Below are 21,564 nucleotides of genomic sequence, written 5' to 3'. Positions count from 1 at the left end.
CCTTGTTATGCTAAATACTGACTTGAAATTTTCTCATTAATTAAAACAATCCAATATTTCAGCTTATCCAGTGCACTACCTCCTTCCCAAGTCACAGCACCAATGAATGAAGCCCTCTAAAATACCATGATTTACTTCTTATGCTATTGATTTCTAATGTGGAAAAAAAAAGAATGATAATTTTCTCCCCCTGCTCTCCTAGTTTTGCACATCTGCCTTGCTTCCAACCAAGTGCTAATAAGCAGCTCAACTGCTGGCAGCTTTTGCAATCACTTCCAAACAACCTTGTGCATTTCCAGGCAACATTGTGTAAGAGAGTTGGAAAACAGAAGGCAGTCAGGACAGAGGAATGAACTAAACCAGAAATTTTTTTGAAGTAGGTGGAAGGGAAAGTAACAGGATGAATCTGGAAACCTAACTTTCATGTAGATACTAACAGCACCATGAGATGCATCAAACAGAACTAGTTGTATTTGACCATCTCTATTCCACATTCCATTCATTCAGGAAAGCTTCTCATTTCTGATGAGCAGCAAGTATAACTTTGGAAGTATAACGAAGATGAGAGGAAAACAAAAATTGTAATGGTTTTTCCATGCAGGAAGCATGTTTTTAGTTCAATCCACCCCTTTCCACCCCTCTCACCACCCACCTCCCCCAGACACAAACATATACACACTTCCCCTGCAATATTTAATTACAATTCCTAGTTCCTGAATGCATCTATTCCTATGTTTTATCATCCAAAGAACCTAATGTTTCTGGAAAATTATTTTATACATTGGAGGCAGAAATGAGCTTAATATGTTAAATATGCCCATGAAATTCCACTTTATAATTTCTAAAGCAAGGTGAAGATCCAACATTCATGGAATGCCACAGAGCTGTTCCAGCCCTGAAATAGCACAGGGGGTGACTTCTGACCCTCTAGCAGGTGGTACAGTCCTCAGACATCTTTGGGTACTTGTTACAGCCGCAGTAAGAAAAAGTTACTCAGATGTTTTACATTTTTCCCTTACTTTAGTAATTTTTTTCCTATACTCTCTCTCAGACACAAGTCATGGCAGAAAGCAACTTTCTGAAGTAAAATTATTCTGGAAGTGACTGCACAGAGTTGGAACTAATTCGTTTTTCCTCACTACAATGCTTGACAGACTGGATCAGCCATGTTCATCCTAATAGGAAGCAAGTTCAATAATGTTCAGCATTATGTTTTTATTATACCCAAACAGTATATTCCTTCTCTAAATTTTACTCTTTAGTTTCCCTTTGAGATTTTGCCAGTGGAGATGGAGACACAGCAGTATTGGGTGACTAAAATACATAAATATATATATAGTACCTATGACTGTAAACTTATGGGTTCCTCTATATCCTGCAGTTCATACAAACCATATGCCTGCCCATGTCTGAATAAAATATGAAACAAAATACTGCTCGAGCTTGGAAGCATCTATTTAAATTCTCCATTGTTCCTTAGCTCCAGTCCATTCCAGAAACCTCTGTATTTCGTATTTATATCATGGCTAAGGAGTAGGGAAGACTGAAAAAAACCATATTTAAATTCTTAATAAACTGATGTCAGCTCAAGTATTTCAAGGCACTGATCAGTTGTAGTTCCTATATTTCAATAATCAGTTGTGAAAAGGTATCTTAAGGCCTTTGAAAAACAGACTGCCAGATGCTCAAACAGTTCTGTGTTTGTACATCATCTACCACACTTAACATGTGATCCCTAACTACCACTTCAAGAGTTGTAATAAATCAAGATGACAAGATGCTAGAAAAACATTTGAGTACAAGGAGGACCAAAATCATCTCATTCTGCTTAAGAAACCTCAATTACCAGTGCTATCAACCTAAGCTAGCAATAAAAATACTTCATGGAAGCACTTCTAGAGAGCAACTCAGATTACCTGAGGAAGGAGAATGAGGGGGAAAAAATCAATTAAAACAAACAAGACACCATACCTGTGTATAAGAAACCTTTCCAATTCTCTCCCTCCTTTCAAATCAAGGAAGAGAAGTTCTAAAAATTAGCTACTTATCACTAATATATTAGCCAACAATATTTACAAAAGTACTACTCACTAATTGTCAAACAATGAAACATGACAGTAATTTATTTAAAGTAACTTCTGAACTTCATGAGAGAGAAAAAAAATCAGAGATTATTCTTTCATTTTACTGAATGGAAAACAAGCTCTCCTAATTGTTAAAGTTACTGATAAGGTACCAGCTGGCTAAATTACACATTGATTGTAGAGTAAAATTCTGCCCTCGAGCTGTGCATTTAGCTCTAGCGATCCCATCGGTGGGAATTATGAACATACTCTGCAGCTCTATAGGCTGTTATGTCATTGTCACACCTGCTAAAATTAGAAGAATACATAGTTTTGAAACAGGAACTCTATCAGCATGCAAAATATATTCATGTAATTACAACTTCTGATGCCTAAATAGCCATTTAAATAGTTATTTGTATTTCACTTTGAATGATTTTGTATTCTAGTTGTATAGCTAGAGTTCTGGAAAAGGGGTTGTTGGAATTCTCATTCATATGGTTCCCTGTAGCTGCAAGAACTTCCCATTTTTCATCAAAAATGAAACCACAAATGTGTGCAAAGTCTTATTTAGTCTTTAGACATTATAAATGAACTTAACTACATGATATTAAGACATTTTTACATGTATGCCCTCTGAGACTTAAGAATAAAAACAAGATAATCCACACTTCTCAGTAAGCCATTCTTCACAACATTCCTAACCTAGATTTCAGCCTCAGCCTCACACACAGATACATAGGGAGGCAGTAACCTCCATTACAGACAGCAGCTTCATCAAACCACGTGGATGTGATGAATACATTTTACCAGAATGTATGCTACCTAAGTCTCCGGTGAATACAAAGCCATCTTCATCCATACAATATAGACGGAAAATCATTAAAAACATTCTTTAAAACAGAGTAAACCTTATTTAATACCACAATTGGATCCTATATATATATATTGGTAAAAACTTACCTTGCCAACTGATCTTGGGAATGGTGGTCTTTGATTTTCTGGAATTAATATTGGACTTGTCAGAATAGCCCTTTTTTGTCTTGGAATTCCAAGGTTGCTTTCTATCTTAAAGATTTCCTACAAAAGAAAAAGGCAAATTGTAATAACTTTCAGCATGACACTCAATTGTTATTTCTACTCCCTATATCTTTAGGTAAAATTAACGTGAACTAACAGGTTCTAGGCTTTATATTGTGTTTTCCAATAACACATCAAGCTAAAACTGATGGTAAAAACTGTAGGTTTATTCCACTTATGAAAGTGAGAGTAGATGATCCATATTCATTTTGCATTCCTATAGAATAGATTTAAACTCAGAGGACTACTTAAATCATACATCTTAAACAAGGTTTAGCTGACCTCAAATACTACCATGGGACCTTTAAAAAGCCATACTCTAATGTTTTACATATTTTTTCTGTTATCACATTTGAAGTTGCATCTATACTCAGTCACTTCTCAGTCCACGCTATCTGAGAAACAGAGAACTCTAAGGTGATTTGCCAAGTTTCCCAGCTGTCGGTGTCTCAAAGAGCACCAGACACTTGTAAGGTAAAAGTAAACAACGTACAACAAAACCCAAGTGTAACTTAAAATATTATCTGGTAGGTTTCTTTACATGGGGGAAAACTTCATACTACCATATCTGAATGAACTGTAATGGAAGGGGTTTATACACAAGCTTTCTTTTTCTCACTGCATTTTCTGGGCTGTTTAGCTCCAGATAAGCTTCAGGCAATTCAGCACTGTGTACTCTTCAGTGTCCCCTAGCCCCTAGGAAGCCCTATCCAACACACCTTTGCCTTCTCTCACCACCTTTTCTCTGACCCTCTCTCAGTGCTGTCTCTGCGCATGAACTGCAGTTTCCCAGAGACCACCCTCTTCTACTTCTTATCCTATAGTTTCTGCAGATCTCTTCTCCAGTAGCTGCCAAGGTCAGAACCAGCCTCTCCCCACCTCCCAGAACTCTCACTTTGACACAGGCCCCTTTCTAAAAGAAACATCACACCAATTTGCACTGCTCTGGGAATGAATTTTGAAACTGGAAAAGGCTCAGATCACTACTGTTTGTTCAGACTGTCATGAGTTTGGTGAAACAAATCACAGGTTGAATGAAATGTCTGATTTCAGGAAGGTAGTTACACCATACCATACAGTTTTCCCTGTTCTCTCAATGCAATACATTTTCCAGTCACACGGGGAATCCAAGTTGTTGTTTTAATAGTGCTACTTCATTATCTAAGGACAGCTTCATCTCCATGCTATATATATTTTTTTATTAAAACAGCAAAAATGAATGGACTTTCTCAATGACACAATCTGAACATCAGTCAGGAACTCCTCAGGTTGCTCCTGCTGTTATCTGCATTGGAGCCTCCCACCTACACTCCCCAGAGCATCACTACAAAAGCACTGCTTTACACCTATGAACTTTCGCGTGACTCTGCAAATTTGGTGACAAAAAGTAACAAGGAAAGCAAGTCTTCATCTGTCAGCTTTAGCCATGATAAAGTCAAAGGGCAGTGAGAACAGTTCCGCCAGTTTTCATAACCTGTAGAGGCTCACCCTAACTCGGAGCTCCCATCTCTCCCAAAGGCTTTGCCGCTTCTCTGTAATCTTTCAGTCTAAGGCCACTTCCATCCTTATTTTTTGTCTTTCAATCCCTCTCCCAAAAGAACTTTCCCTAAAAGAAATTCATGAGAAAGTTCAAGATAAAAACTCATGACGTGTCAAAGAGAAAGAGCTCAATTCTGTCCAGAGGCAAACGTGCATAGCAGTAAGCTTTCAAAATCACTGTACATGCCAGCCAAACTGTCTGCTGTGTGTATCTGTGACGTTGCTAAGAACAGGAAGAATAAATGACTACCAGTATGCCTAGGAAGAAAAATCAGTCCCTTAAATCAGCAGCAGCAGTAAAGAACTGATCACAGTTTGACTTGTGATAACTCCTATATTCATGGCTGCCCTTCTGCTCAAGAAAGTGTAAGGATGACCTCCCAGATATCACTGGAAATAAGTATGACACACTTAGATTTACACCTCCTTATATCATGTTTCTTTTTTATGAAAATTTGAGGAATAAAGGAATTTTCAGACTGCTCAATACCTAGATCTCTCAAATTCTGGTAGTCACAGACCCATAAGAAATTAATTCACCCTTTGTCATTTGCCAGGTTACCCTCACACATCTGCAGAAGGCCCAAATGTGGAAGAAAAAGTGAGACTGTATTTAATGAGTCAACACTGCAGTCATTAATACAAAAAAGCCAAGTTCCAAGGAAAGCAGCAGGGTGAAAGGCTTCAAGCATCCAAGTTCAGATTTCTCAGTAGGACTTTGGAACAACATTATTTTTTTTTTTAAATGCAATGGAAAAAAAAAGCTTTTGGAGATTGGGCAAAGAAATGTAAGCACTTCTGCTGAGTACCTTCCGCACTGCTCATTCTTCAAATCACTGATAGTTTTAAAATACTTATTTCTTGATGAATTTTCTCTCCTTCCTCATTCCCTAGTGTCTAACTTGCTGTCAGACACAGCAACATGGCTGATTAAACGAGTACCAAAAGGCATCGCTAGAGAACACAGGTAAACAGAAAGGAAGAAACAATCAAGAGTATTTTACCAATGTGTTTCATAATTCAGTGTTGCTTTCCAGTCACTGTTTCAGTACTTAAAACAGCAATAGTTCAGAACCAAAGTGCTGATTTCACCAGCAACAAAGCTTGATTTCCTATTTGTATTAAGCAAGCAACAAACATAGCCTCCTCATTTTTTTTGCTAAGCTGAATTCTAGAAAAGTCAGTTCAAATTTCCTCAGTTCCCTTGAGAACTCTCCAGTCTGGGACTTTGTTGTTTTTTTTGTTTGGTTGGTTGGTTTTGTTTTCTGTGGGTTTGTTTTTTTTTTTGCCAGTGGTTCTTGGGGTCATTGGACTTCTTGAATACTTGAATGAATGTCCTAGTTGCTGTCCAGTAGCAGGCCCCATTACTCTTAGCAAAGAAAATGTCATTAGAACTTGTCATGGGAACAAGGTGGATGAATACTTATTGATTTGTCACAGTAAGGGCTGGAAGCATCACTGGAGTGGCAAGCTGCAACCCGCTAACTATGTTGACCAGAAAAGCAGTTGAGTTTCTTTCCATTAGATACATTAGTTTCTTGCTTTTAGGTACTAAGCTTGATGGTCTAGAATGGGGGCAATCCCAAGTACCGCTACAAAAAATAAACAAATGTAAATGGATGCTCACTGCAAGAAAAAAAAATTGTGGTATTCAGCAGTATATCATTTTTTCTCCTAAATAATATTGCTGCATAAGTTTGAAGAAACTAAAATTGCATGCAGATCAACTTAAATCATTTTTATATCAGTCTCAGCTGAAGTTTCAGACTTGTGCTCTAGTCTTTATATAGTGTCTCATGATTGCTTTATATCTCATTTCTATCATCAGACCTGTCATTAACAGCAGTATAATAGTTAATGATTTCTAAATATTCAAAAATATTTTCTTGTTTTTAATAATAGGAAAAAATGAGAAGTGTGCTAATATTTACTTCTTATAAGTTAAGAACAACTCTGAGATCTGTAAAGGTCAATAGCAAATACAGAAACATCTGCTCAGAAATAGTTGGTCCTCAATGACTGAGTGTCAGCCTAAAAAAAAAAGCCAAACTTGAAAAGAACAAATCCACCTGAAAGCTTTTAAGAATATTCAGTTACTTCAGAGCATGCTTCCAGGCTTGTGAAGTGTAGTCAGATATGATATGAGTAATGGAAATTGTTCGGGGAACCTGATTTAATCATGCAGTCGTTTTTTTTTTTTTACCATTCTAGAAGGACTGTCTGGAAGTAATACCCCTATTACAGTATGTTGGCCCATGACATCAGAGGCAAATGTTAGTGGCACACCAGACAAGGCTGAACCTTCCCATCGATATTTCATTCCATTTTGTTACCATGCAACAGATGGCAGCAGAGGGGCAGTCTGACAGAACGGCATCTAACATGGAAGTGTGGATGAAAAAGTTGTGTCACTGAATTCCTCCATGCAGAAAACATTGCAATCATTGACATTCATAGATACTCACTGAGACCAAACAGAGGATGTGAGCACAGTGAGGTAGTGGGTGGTGCATTTTAGCAGTGACAATAACAACATGAAAGACAAACCACATTCCAGATGGCCACACACAGCTGTCACAACACAAAATGAAGAGCACCTCAACCAGCTCGTCCAGGCAAATCAGTGGATTATAACCAGGGAACTCTGTATGGAGCTGGTTATTGGCTTACTGACAAAATGGCAGTCCGTAGATTGGCAGCATGTGAATTCCCCATCGAAGAAAAAATTCAAGATGCAGCCCTCCTCAGGTCCAATGATGTGCACTCTTTTGGGATAGGAAAAGTGTGATCCTTCCAGATTTCCTAGGGCCCAGACAAACCAACTCTGACCGCTACATTGCAACACTAAGCTGAAGGCTCAAACTTCCAGAGTCAGGCAAGAGTAGTAGACAACCTTCTTGCAAACTGAGTAATGACAAGCTCCATTCCAGTTTGAAGACCATGGAGCAACTGCCAATTTTTGCTGGCCTGTTCTACTACAACCACAGTATAGTCCAAATTTGTCAACTTCTGAATTCCATCTGTTCGGACTGATGAAAGATGGACTGCAAGGGCAACATTTTCCTAGCAACGATGCCATCATTCCAGCCGTGAAACAGTGGGTCATCTCTATTGGTGCCAATTTTTACAAGCATGACTTGCAGCCTCTTGCTCATTGCTTGCGAAAATGCATAGCTAATGGTGGTTACTATATTGAAAAATAGTGTTTTGTAGCTGAGAATTTTCTTTATCACATACTGTTATTATGCTCTTGTAGCTGATGCAGTTTGGAAGGAAATAGAAAGCATTACTTTTGGAGCAACCTACCTAATTGTTAGATAAATAGGGAGGCAGATTCCTAAATGGCCTAACCAATACACCCATTAACTTCATAGATACTTGATTATCTCAGACTAGATCTTTGCTACTGCATTCAGCTAGTAGTACTAGAGGTATTCTTATAGGATGGAGGTTACTTGATCTACAGGAGTTAAGAACATTAAGAAAAAAAGAATTATTGTTGGAAACATTTGGTAATGAATGAATCAAAACTATTTTAATGCTAACTTGTTCTAAAGTATTTTTGCAATGCATGTGATAAATAATGTAAACTATAGTGGAGACAAACCTGAACTTCTGCTTTGTGAAATGATACATTCCATTATCATCATGAACCTCAGCAGTGTCTTTTATGGTGGAAGAGTCCTGTCTCTATTCAAGTGTAAGTTTTATTTATCTTCACACCTGCCTTATTCTGTGTCAGGGAAAACATTTTCTAAGATGACAGTGGAATGAATGCCATTAACTCTCCTTTCTGTACACATTAACCACAGGAGGTACCTGTTTCAAGAGTAACACAACTGACAATCAAGTGTGTTTTTTTTAATTAACATTCCAATCTTTTCTTGTCATCATTTAGTGGGTGTTGCTTGCATTTTGAGCCATATGTAACCTCCTCTTTCAGGAAATTTCATACTGGTCCCACACTGCTCATTAAATATAATGAGATACCCCTTATACATAAGCAATCAAACAAGCTCTGACTGACTGCATCTGTCAAAAAACATTGCAAATATGGGCTTAAGGAAAAAGGCAATGGTTGACCTTATGCCTCTGTCTTCACCATGGCACACTAACAACACATCACTTACTACCACTAAAAATACCCTTCTCCCCATTTGTACTGTGCTTACACCAGTCGCAAAGCAAACAAAGCAGACGGCTTTCATAGCATTCCAGAAAATAATCAAAATCAAAGATGTCTCAAAATCTTCAGCACCTTAAAGTGAAAGTAACATAGATAAGGGAAGCAATTGCCAAGGCATACAGCTTGAAGTAAAAGTGCCCTGTAATAAAATTTTACCCTGGAAACAGGTAGTGGATTTTTCCTTTTTAATTATTATTGCTCTACATTGTTTTTACTTTTAATGGAAGTATCACCTATTGAACTAAGGCACCATGCTGCAACTGAAGATAGTACTAGACACGTACTGGAATCCTGATGCAGTTGAAGTCTTTCACAAATCTGATCCTTTTGAAAATTAACCAAAACCATGTGGAAAATTAATTGCACGGCATGGACACAAAGCCTTAACTTCTTACTTTTAATATTTCTACCCACTAAGCAGATTCCTTTTTCCATTTATACTGGAAGAACACATGATGCAAGAACTTCTCTTTAGATCCAGCAAGCCTCCAGAATGTTGGAAATACCCTAATATCCGGAGTGAGAAAGAGAAAAATCATGTAGAAAACACATCTTGATTCTAAGGCACAATAAATGAAACAATGATGAACAGAAGCCTATATAAGGTCACAAAAACTGTAGATAAGACTGATGTGAATAAAAATTTGAAACAGCATGAGCAGCCATGAGCAAGTTGTTTCATGTTTCAATACTGGAATATAAGAACAATTCCTAATAAAGAAACTTTATTCCTTACAAAAAATAAGCCCTATTCATATCAAAAATTGTTCTACTTTGGAAAAACAGGTTTCTACCTCTTGCTGCAGGGCGGTGAGCTATAGGTATGTGGAAGAAAACTAACACATTTTATACTTGTGTTCTGGATTGCTCAAATGCTCTGAAATTCATTGCATTTTAACTGTGCTGCACAAAAGCAATTTCATCATACCCTAAAGCAATAATATTGTATGTTAAAATCATGTATACTGTTTAATAGATCTAGTAGCTGCAGTCCCAGTCCCATATCTGAATGGATGCATAAAGCACATTTCTTCCTATCCTCTCCAAGACTCCAAGCTGTGATTACAGTTCAAACCTTCTCAGCCTTGCTTCCTCAGCAATTTCTTCAAGCTCAATTGCCACGTATTTATTGTTATCTCTCAGTCTCCTCATTATCACCATTCCCTCAACAAAACAACCTGTAATCTAAAGCAAAATCCATTGATTATTTACCTTGTTATTATTCTCTAAACTCTGTGCGATCTTTCTATTCTTCCTGAACACCTCCTGCAATCCTGAATTCCATCCCCCCACTTTCCCTCACTCCGGGTGGCAGTGTAATTCCACTAACCCTGTTTTCCCATTGGAAAATGTTCATCCTTTAACATTCATTTTGAATTTGTATCATCAGTGTTCAAGAGAAACAATTCTACCCAAATGAAGTGGTCTAAAATTTGTATGTTTACCAGAATGCCTTTTAATTTTATATTTATTCTTAGGTGTTTTTCTTCAGCGATATCCTTCTTGGGATTACACCTCCAAAGCTTTCCTATTTCACCCATCTTCACCAGATAATCAGTCCCTCACAGAAAGCACAGTATCAGAATTTCAGAAATCCTAGTAGATTTAGGAACACTCCTGGTACAGGCCCTTCAACTCATTCAAGGCAAGAAAAGTAATGGCAATTCCTTATCATGTCCTTCATTTTAACCCCTGACTTTCTCATTAAGAGCAGACACGATGTGCGTGAAGTACCACAGTGGAGAATAGACATGTATGCAATAGATTAGAGCTGGAGAAATCCTATCTGCAATTTCACAAAACCTAGAAAAAAATCCAGAACGCAACCACTGACATTGTATGTCCAACAGCCCTACACTGTACATTTTGGCAAGATGAACTCTGCATATGCAGTCAGTTGGGCACACACAGATTAATTATAGTCTTTGCATGGCACAGATTACATATAGAAGATTTAATCCAATGTATTACAAAAAAATCTGCCAGTTACCTTACACTGCAAAATAAGACATATTTAATTAAGAATCTAGGAAGTCTGTTTCTTCTTGCAATAATCAAGAGCTATTTACCTGGGAGTTTGAATACCTTTCTTTCCATTAATACTGCTGCACACTTGCACATAATGTAAAGCTGAAATGCCCACAACAATTTCTTCCTCCACTCCATTAGATCAGGGTTGTATTGAATACCAGCAAAAATAATGCATTATATGAGATGGCAATGCAGGAATGCATAATGTTGAGATCACAGATCTGCACAACAATTCTCAGGAAAAGGCTAGATATATTCTATCAGTCTTTACTATGCATGCACAGTGCTCTACAGAGCTGGCAGTCCTTTTATGCTTTTCCCATACAGGAGCTGCCAGACTGACAAATGGAGTGGTAGTCTTTGATGAAGACAAAATGCCCACTTAGATCTGGGCTAAGGCAAAACTCCTCATTCACCAAACTAAATTTGAAATTTGGACGAAATGTTAGTACATTAATCCACTTCACAGCTTGGTCTAGCTACTCAGAACAAATTAATTAACAGGCATTAACTGAGTGCAAAGAGCCAAAATGGTAGTGTATTAATTCACTTCACAATTTGGGTTGTATTTTTACTCTTCAGTACAAACGAATTAACAGACAGTAAGTGTCTGATACCAGAAGCTTAACTCTGTTCTGTGATACAAGTAAGAGACTCTGGTGTAGTGTCTTTTAGACACTTAATACCTCCATGGTATTGGTGTTGGAACAGTATGGATGGTGACTGCAGTTGTTGAGAACAAAAATACAAGACCTGAGCGCCCCCTGTATTATTTGATTCTGCCATAGCAGCCTAATTAAATTCATATGACAATGCTCCTAAGTTCTACATCATTCATTAGTCTGGACAATCTCAAAGACCTACACAATATTACTGAAGATAGCATGCAGTTCTGAGTTAGATGAGAGGTATTTCAAATTTGCATTAAGAAAATAAACTTTAAAAATAAGTATGACTACCATGACACTAAAAAAAAGTAATCCAGTACAATTTTATTTCCAGATATATCTTCCACAGATCTTCTAATACATGATGGCTAGAAATGACAAGTTGCCTTGTTATTGTCATATATGTTTGGGGCAACAGGGAAATCAAAGACCAGCTTTTCTGCAGAACACTCCCAAAGTAAAAGCAAAAGATGCAAGAAGGCAACTCTGACATAGTCTTGGAGGTCTCAGTGCATTCTCACTTTTCTCCGTAATCACATACTGGCAATTAAGTCTAATTTGTGAAGTTCAAAGAATGTCTCTCTCACTGTAAAATTAATTGGTATACTGGAATAGACCAATGATTCATGAGCTCTAACATCACGTTGTTAGCAATATTCATTGCTACATACTTCAGGAAAAGTATCCTAAAATGGCAAGACTTACAGTTTACCAGAGTTTGAAGCTTTTTTTTTCTGAATTATAACTACTGAAACTGAAGTCAAGTACAGCTTTATAATACATGAGATGTGACACTGATAGTCCAATATTATATGTCATTCAAATTCATGTTTGATCTAAGCATTTTGTCCTAACAACCTGCAGCCACAGTAGCACAGAAATATAAATATTCCCTCCTTCATGTCTGTTGTCTTTTATCTAAGTGTTTCCATGGGATGAGAACAGTGAACAGTCACCATATACACAAACACCAAGTAAACAGCTCGTATTCAAGTTTCCTGGCCAAGAGAAGACATATCCAACCTTCCTCCCAGCCTGCATGCCATCTGTTCAATATCTCCACTGCTGCTCCTACTGCCTCATTTTTTGTAGCATTGGCCATGGGTTTTTGGTCTGCGGGACACAGCATGCAAGAACTTCGAAAAGAAAGAATACTCTCAAAGGGCTAACACTTTGGGTGTTGGCAGCATAAGAGCACTCAATAGCCCCTTACTGACTACTGTGGAGGGACTGAACAGAGACAGACAGTACACTAGTTCAGTGGGTAAAGTACTCATAAGGAATACAGATGATATAGTTTCAGTGTTGTTCTAATCAGTGGTTCCAGAGACTTTCCGTGGATCACTTTTTTTTAGCCCATACGCTCTACAGATCTAAAAAAACTCTGTTCAGACCTCAGATTCTAATCCAGTGCCTTTCTGAGAAGTGATACATTCGAAAACCTGAGCTTTGATGAGAACTGAATATTATCTGCCTCCTAATATCCACTTTGCTTGCAAACGTTGTGTTCAGTACAATCAAACTGTTCTATTTTTATTCCACACATTATGTTCTTCCAAAGCCACGGAAGTCATTAATGTGAGACCTATGAGGTCTGCTGCCTTTACTGACACACTGGCATTTACGCAGGAGAATTCTTGAACTAAAAACCTGAGTACCCAAAGCTTGAGCAAAATCAGCAAAATCACTTTACTCCTTTATCCTCTGTATCATTATCCATCATGCATCTAGTCCCAGAATAATCTTGAATGGGCTGTATTTGAATAGCATTATGAATTCATAAGAGAAATACTTCAGTTCTTCCCACACACACCAAGTACAAAAGTTCTAGTTCAAAAAGTGACCAAAAACCCATTGTGCACATCAGATCAGGCACAGCATGCTGTTTTTATAAAGTGCAGAGCTTCCAAGCAATGTACAATTAGTCATTCTACTCTATTATTCATCCTTCTTTACACCATTCCCTTTAGAATGCAGCACTACCGCAAAACCAAACTATCAGCCTAGTGCGTAAGGTTCTGATTGCTGCTGCTTGAACATCAGAAAGTGAAGAACAATATTAGAGTCTCTTAACTTAAAACAGCTTATTTTGCCGAATTTATCTAATAGAGGTTAATAAATTACAGCATTCATAATTTGATACATTTTTGGCCCTGTTTCAGTTTACAAACTGTGTGCTAACAGACCTTGAAATCTGTGAATAAATACATTATCTACCATAATACGCAAGTTTCTCAGATGAGTAATTTTTGATCCTCAGATTGTTCAGTCAGTTGCTTAGAAACATTTATTTGTATTAGATATACAAGTCACGTGGTATTATTTTTCTTTTCAGATTGGATGGATTCTGTGAATAAGCAGCAGAGCATGAAATGCAAATTTCATGATATAAAATTCAGAAGTTGCTTTTGGCAAGGATTTGATTTATTACATTTACAGCACAAGATGAAAACAAAAAGGTTATCTCAGTGATCGAAAAGACTTGACAGGACAAATAATGTCCGTGCCACTTGGAAAACTAGTGGCATAATTGTATAAAAGAAAAAATAAAAGCACTAAAAATAAAGGAAGAGCAAGAGTCAGTGGGGAGCATGACTTAGAGATCTTACTGGCTGAAGAGACCTTCCACAGAAACACAATGATAACAGAGATTAAGTTGGAAGCTTGCAAGAGTCTCGCTATGGAATGAAAAATAGTATATGTAATATTTCCTTTACTTCTTATCTACTTAGACATCTTTATTTTCTACTCATTAGTACATTCCAAGGATTAGCATTTTCTCTCCTAGACTAAAGCATAGCTGGTTTGGTCAGGAAAAATGATGGAGATTGAAGGAAATTGTTATTTGCCTTTTCCATAGATTTGAACAAAGAAAAAAAAACCAAGTACTCTTCTTCAGGTTGCTCATATTCTTGCTCAGTAATGTTGAAAATATTACATCCTAGTATTTCACTGTAGATTATATAAGCATGTAATGGAATCTTTTCCCCCCTCGCTGATGCATGAGAAACCTTGAAATCACACCTTTTTGTTTAACTTTGTAAAGCTCTTGTATTTGCCTAGTTTCTGCACTGATAGCAATGATTCTTTTCTATTGGAAGAAGTGATTTATAAAAGCAAAATATTTTGTTCAGAACTAAATATAGAGTTCTGCAAGCAAAGGCTGCTTCTCTCCATTGGAGAGAACCAAATATGGCAGAACTATGTTACTGAACACACTCAAATTGATCCAAGCTATTTCTACAAACCATAAAGCATACATTTTAAATACAGCCAAAGTTGTAAAGATGAAACATAACAAACCCTGAAGGCGAAAAGTCTGTTAGAACAGAGAGAAACTTAGAAAACAACAGTAATTCTTTTACTATTATTTCAGTAAGTATTTAAAGCCAGGTTGAAAGAATTGAGGGGTAATAAACCCGTTTGCAAAGAAAATACATCTGAGTTTTTGCCAGACTTTGTAATGCCACATTGGAATGTAAAGGTGGCCTGATACTTCGTGACACGTGCGACAGCCAGTGTCTCACCTCACTGCCAATGGGCAAAGACATGCAAACATTCTGGTACTCTCCCACTGAGCCAGCAGCTGTGCTATTCACTAATGCCAGTGAGGCCCAGAGACAGCAAGTGTGCCCAACAGCTGAAGTCTGACATCAGTACAAAATATTTGTGCCACAGATGATTTAAAAAAGGCTTAGTTTTGGGTGGACTGCGACTAACCCATGATAAAGTTCAAATCCTCCTGCTAGCAGAAACAGCACTGAGAGAATGTGAAATATGTACGTGCAGCCCTTGCTTACTGTTTAACAGCCTATCTCATAAATCCTGGTAAAGGCATTGCACAGAAACAGCCAGGAGTGCTGTCACTCAGTGAGCATTTCTCTCAATATTCAGTTGAATAGCAAAGTGTTATTAATGAAGTATTAAAACACTGAATATGAATTTGACTAGAAAACAAAGGTATAAATTTTGATTTCAAATACAACTTCCTCAATAAGCTCAAATTTCTCCACCACATACTTTAAATACCATAGAAACTTTTGCATCCTTTAAATAACATTAGCTTCCGCCTATTTTCTTGCCTTTCCCTGACACACACATTGCAGTCAAATCATGCTCATCCATCCTCAGTAGTATATGGCTCCCTTCATAGCTGCATACAGTAACCTGGTTTAAGGAGTATGAGCTTATAAAGCCAGGCAAAGGATGGCAATTTAAGTATGGCAGATAGAAAAAGGAAAAAAAAAAGAAAATAATAAACAACCTGAGCTAAGATTAAAAGCTGCATTCATATTAAAGAATGGTGTCTTTTTACCATTGAAATTGAAGCTGTAGATTATTCTAAGCTGATAAAGCATTACAGTGGGCAGAGGACTTTCTCATAGTGTATGCTGCTGTAAAACAATTTATTTACAAGAAAGGAAACAAGTTTGCATAATCCATTAATGGCTGGTTTGACTTAAGAAGAATTTACTATATAAATATACCTTACCCTAGGGAATTGTTTTGCCAAAATAACTCATGAAAGCATTTGAGCAACTTCACACTGATAATTAATAGGATTTTTCAGTATCACAACGGACAATGACATCCTCCCACATAAATTAACTGTCTCACCAGTGAAGAGGCAAAAACTTGGCAGATCAGAAAGTGACAAACGAATTAACTCAGCACTTGCAAAAATGCTAAGTAGATTATATGTTTTAACTGATCATCAAAAGGTGTTTTACAGTACTTTCTTCACAAACATTCTGTGGCACAGTAATTATCACTTTAGAAATCTTAATTAATAGTTCATCAATTGTTCAGCTGGCATTTCTAATATTCTGCTGTCATGCTGGAGTGTTTGACTAAACATAATCAAGCACCATTATGTTGTTAAGCACTTTGCTAGAAATCACACGTTACGCTTTAAGTTGAGGTGTCAATATTAAATCATCAAGAAAGATTACCACAGGTAACTCTCTCATAGTCTCATCAGCAATGCCTTGCCAACTACAGTCCTGTAAAGACTTAAAATTTACAGTGAACCTTACCTGCTTTTGTGGTCACATAATTATTTTTATTATGCTTTGTGGCAATGTTGGCTGCCAAAAAAGGTTGTCCTAAATTCCCAGTGTGACAAAAATCAATTTTCAGATGCAAATGAGGGTGCCATAGGTGACATTTTTCATACCCAATAAATTGCTTGTCTGTGGCTTTGAACTAATGGCCACATAAACAAGAGAGATTGGTGCCAAGGTATTGCATTATAATCTTAGCAAAGTTTTAGGAGACTCATGCTACAGGCAGCAAAGAGAAACTATAGTAAGGGAGAGGGCATGAACAATTTGAGGAAACCTGTGGAAACAGATATTGCTCTTGATTTGAGTTGATTTTCCACCTACAATCTGCTTGAAGAAATAAAGAATTCAGTGCTACGACATTTGCCTGCCACATTTAGCTCATTATTTTCCACTCCTCTATCCCATAACTCTTCCCAGTTACTCTTCCAAAAAAAGTCTTGTCCAAATGGGATTTCTTCCTATTACTCACTGGTGACATTGTTTCCTCTTATCCACCCTTAAGTGCAAAACCAGTGTGGTGGTGGCCCACAAAATTTCAGCAAGTGTTTCTAATGCAACATGCCCAAAAGACAGCACAAAAACACTTCTCAGTGCTAGTAGGAATCTCTACAGCAAATAGCTACAAGAAAGTGCTCAGATTAAAGCTGCTGATCCGAGCATGGCAGCAGAATCAGCATCTCAGTGACATCTCACCGAAGTCCTCCTCAGGCACGGGGTCTGCATGAGGTGTCAGTTGAAGTCTGCAGTTTCAGACTATTTCGTTTAGTTCCCCAGTGCACGGATCACAACAAGATCATTCCCAGAAAGGTTTGGTTTTATTTTTTTTTCCTTTGAATCACAAGCACTTCAATTTTTGTCTGAAGCAATGAAGGAATATATATCATTTCTGTGCTATTAGATCTCTGTACTTACTCTACAAATACATGCAAACTTTACAGTTCAAGCAACCCAATGAATCTATCGCCAACATTACCTTTAAGAATAGTAAAAGCCTTCTTAAGAGACCCCATTGCACATGTTTGATACAGCTACGCTTCAAAAAACACAAGTCATCATTTGCACAGAACGCATGCAATTTTTATAGGCTTGTCTGAAGGTTAGTTTGGATAGTCACAAACTTCCTGACCCTGAAATTTTAGTTTGAAATTCCTGAGAGACATTTACTCTTACAATACAAACAGAATCACGATAAAAACAGTACTTTGATGCTATGCTGGTAGTATTGTTTACAACTATAGCTCTTCAAACCTTGTCAAAAGTTTTGAGTAAAGTTCAAATCTTCAGCTTTTGAAAATTTAATCTTGAAATAAAAATGAATCTTTGTTATTCCACCTTTTTCTCATGTCCAGAAGATATGAACAGTACTAAAATGACAAATAACTGAATTTCGCATTAGACTTACCCCATTCATCTGCTCAAATAGGATAATTTCGGGGATTCAAATTTTACAGATATCTTCTAACAGCCTCTCATGTTGACATACTCAAATAATAGTATTGCTGCTGATGCTACTTAGTCATGAACTTTGTGTTGTTTGGTTTGGAGTAGAAGGAAGAAAAAGATTTTCTTCTGCTCCTCATCTAGCTCTATCCTCCTGAAACATAATGGCTCCCTCTCAAGTCAAAAAGCCACTGCACCTTGACTTTGCCTGTCAGGATCATCAGCACAATGGGGAAGCAGAACAGGCTTCTAATACTGTGCAGACATAACTTGGAAAATACAGTTTTAAACTTTTGCTTATGCCACTTGTCTGGCTGCCCAACTATTATTAGTGTATTCCTCAGGGACAACAGTTTATTTCTATTGCCAGAGCAACACCTGGCAAGGCATGCATCTGAAATGCAGGGCATCATGCCATGACCATCCCCACCCTGTTCTTACGAAAAGAGAAATTATGATGGAAAGCATGAAACACACTGTTCCCTGCCTTTTAAGGTCACCACAGAAATATACTTCACAAGATAGCCAGTATATCTAGCTTCTCTGTCAAATGCCCTTCATCTCTTCATTCCTTTACTCTTGTAACCCATCCAAGTGTTTAGAAAGCAAATCTTCAGTTTCAGAAGTCCACTAATGACTTATGTGGCCAAAATTCCTGACAAGATTAACTCTTCTTTGCACTACTGCTGGTCATGTAGAAAGTGCCTACCAGTAAATTCCTAGCCAGGAGAGGATAACCTTTCCAGTAAGTCCATACCAAAACAGAGTATCACAGTGTCTTCACCCTCTATGACCACAGCAAGTGCAACACTGTAGATTGGCAGTGGTTATGTAAAGCTTATTTCTATCCTATTTTACAGTTCTTCCAGTTTGGGAAGCACATGTAGGAAAATTTCTACTGAGAAGTAGTTTTACAGTCCCGAGTTCCTTTCCTATTGTTCAAAGTCACACATTTACAGAAATAAATTTAAAGATATAATTCAGCATAGTTTTGTGAATCCCCAATAAATTGAGAACCACTGAGCTCAATGTACTTTGTATTCCACATGTAAGTACTGAAGACATAAATATACTGGGATAAATGAATTTAGACTTGTTAAAAAGTTTCTATAAACAGATATATATTATGTCATTTCTCCAGATAGTCTCTGCTTTGTTGATGGTTGCTATAAGAACAGATTGTTCACTACAGAGAAATTCAAGCAAGGCATTCCATTAGTTAAACCTTTCATAATTAGAACAAAGCAGGTAGTAAGCTTATTCCTTGCCTTATCTATGTATGTGTAGCTGGAATTCATTAACTTGTCAGCACTGATTCCTTTTGAACAGAAACGTGAAACAAAAAAACAGTGTGCAAATCAATATAAACTGTTAAGTCATGTTCCTGTTTAGCACAATGTCAGATATGAAATAAAGAGAACTATAAAACAACTTTCTTGCAGAAAAAACATTCTTAATATGCCACTTTTAATACAAGAATTTCTACAGTGAATTACGTCAATTAATTGTTCCATGTTATAATTTAAGGCAAGAAGAGTTTGGAAATGAGCATAAGGTCAAGGCAGGTAAAGATATGTTTGAATATCTACTTCGAGCAACCTGATCTAGCTGTAGGTGTCCCTGTTCATTGCAGGCAAGTTGGACTAAGTGACCTTTAAAGGTCCCTTCCAACCCAAACAATTCTATGAATTCTCTATGCTAAATTGCTCATTATCTTTCTAGAGGAAGAAAAAGTCAGTAAGTACTACACAGCAGACTGCAGGCCACAACAAGATCTCCAAGATGCCTGTCCACCCTGAAACTGACCTCATGCAACCCAACACATAAGTGGTTTAGAATGGACTTAAATCAATAACCAAATGAGATAGCCTTTATTCCAAAATTGTGAGGTCTCTGCCTGCAAGATTCCTATCATTTTTTTCATCTGAGGATCATACCTTTAATATATTTAAAGTATATCTCCATTTTATGTACAGAAACTAGAGACAGAAAGGTTTAAAGGTGGAAATTGTCACTATTGTATCAGTTTTTCCCCCTTTGTCCAACCTGTGATTTGTCAGGAACGTCTTTGGGCAAGATTTTTTACTACATGTCTAAACAAGATGTTATAGGCCACAATCTTTGCGGGTATTTCAATATCGCTCCAGGAAAACCAAGGAAAATTAACACAAATCCAAAATGCTTTTGCTCTCTCCTCTGGCTCTCCTAAATACATATCCTTACACTAGAATCCAGAGTCCTTCTATTGCGTAGAGCCACGATTAATTTTTTTCACCTTGTTTTTTCATTTTATAGTTTTAACAACTGAGGCTTAATCATGTCACTTATTTAATTCACAATTGTTCTGAAACACATTTTCAATAAAATGATCCTAAATACAGCCTAATGCATTAAGTGCTAACTAAACGAAAAGACACAATTACCAGCAGTGACAAGGAATCAGGAAAGATGCTAAATTAAAGAAAAACAAGAAAAATCCAAACCTTAACTATCCCCTAGTTTTCTGACACTAGGAGATACGGTAATTATATCCCTCAAGTAAACCAGCTATTTTTCTGTTTAGCAGACAAATATTAGAGCAATTATTTCCCTTCTATAATACTTATATATTTCCCATTATTTTTCCTGTAATCAATTCTCATATTACATGTTAAAGAAAGAATAATTGCCATTTGGGATACAGATTATTGGACAGACATTAAATTTATTAAACATCATAAGATCGATAAGACTGTGTCTTAGTGTTTACTGATTTCAGACAAAATCTGTAAGAAATTAAGGTCAATACATAAAGTCTGTGATTAAAAACATCCAAGATGTGAGAAACTTCTGAAATCCTTTAAAGAACTACTTGATCAAAAAAGCATTAATTTTGCAAAGATTCAGTTGAAGGCATGAATATCACTTAAAATGGCAGAATAAATTAATGTTTCTGTTTTATAGATGTGTAAGATGATTGGCATACTGTGACTGCCCAGTAACACCATGCAGATTTAATATTTTATAGTCTATATAACATTATGCTAATAGCATCCAATAGAAAGGACCATACACCAAGTGACCACCCCACTATTACACACAGTTTTCCTGGCAACTGAACACGGAAGTGTTAACAATTAACATCAAGGTCACCCTCAAATTTTGATTTGGACTCTTCTCATGGCAGATTTATGAGTAAATTCAAAGCTCATTAAAGCCAGTGGAATGACTCCTATTGACTTAATGGAGTTTGCATTTAGTGTACTGCTTTCTATGATTTCCCAATTAATTACATGGTTTTGTGAATAGTCATGCTTAAAATCAACCCTGTAACATAAAGCTTCAATCCTTACCTTGCACATACACGAAACTTGGTAAGCAATGAGTTTAAGCATTACACGTGAGCCAGAACCACAGAATCAAACCTTCCTCAGCTCTGGCATTCAGTCTTTGAACATCCTCTTTTTTTTTTTTACCACCACTTCAATTGCTCATTTGAGGGTCAATATGAA

The 21,564-nt window shown here is 37.0% G+C and overlaps 1 protein-coding gene across 7 annotated transcripts in view; it reads right to left on the bottom strand.

Moving 5' to 3' along the window:
* The window catches only part of CDH13 (cadherin 13), a 449,261-nt gene that overhangs the window by 262,161 nt on the left and 165,536 nt on the right, over positions 1 to 21,564 (bottom strand). For all 7 annotated transcript variants that reach the window (XM_021408565.1, XM_021408564.1, XM_021408562.1 and 4 more), the window contains exon 4: positions 3,027 to 3,143. In XM_021408565.1, coding sequence (XP_021264240.1) covers positions 3,027 to 3,143 — 117 coding nt within the window. The remainder of the gene's footprint in view (positions 1 to 3,026; positions 3,144 to 21,564) is intronic.

Source organism: Numida meleagris, chromosome 10, assembly GCF_002078875.1.
Source record: "Numida meleagris isolate 19003 breed g44 Domestic line chromosome 10, NumMel1.0, whole genome shotgun sequence".
Taxonomy (NCBI): Eukaryota; Metazoa; Chordata; class Aves; order Galliformes; family Numididae; genus Numida; species Numida meleagris.
This window is presented reverse-complemented; position numbering and strand designations above follow the sequence as displayed.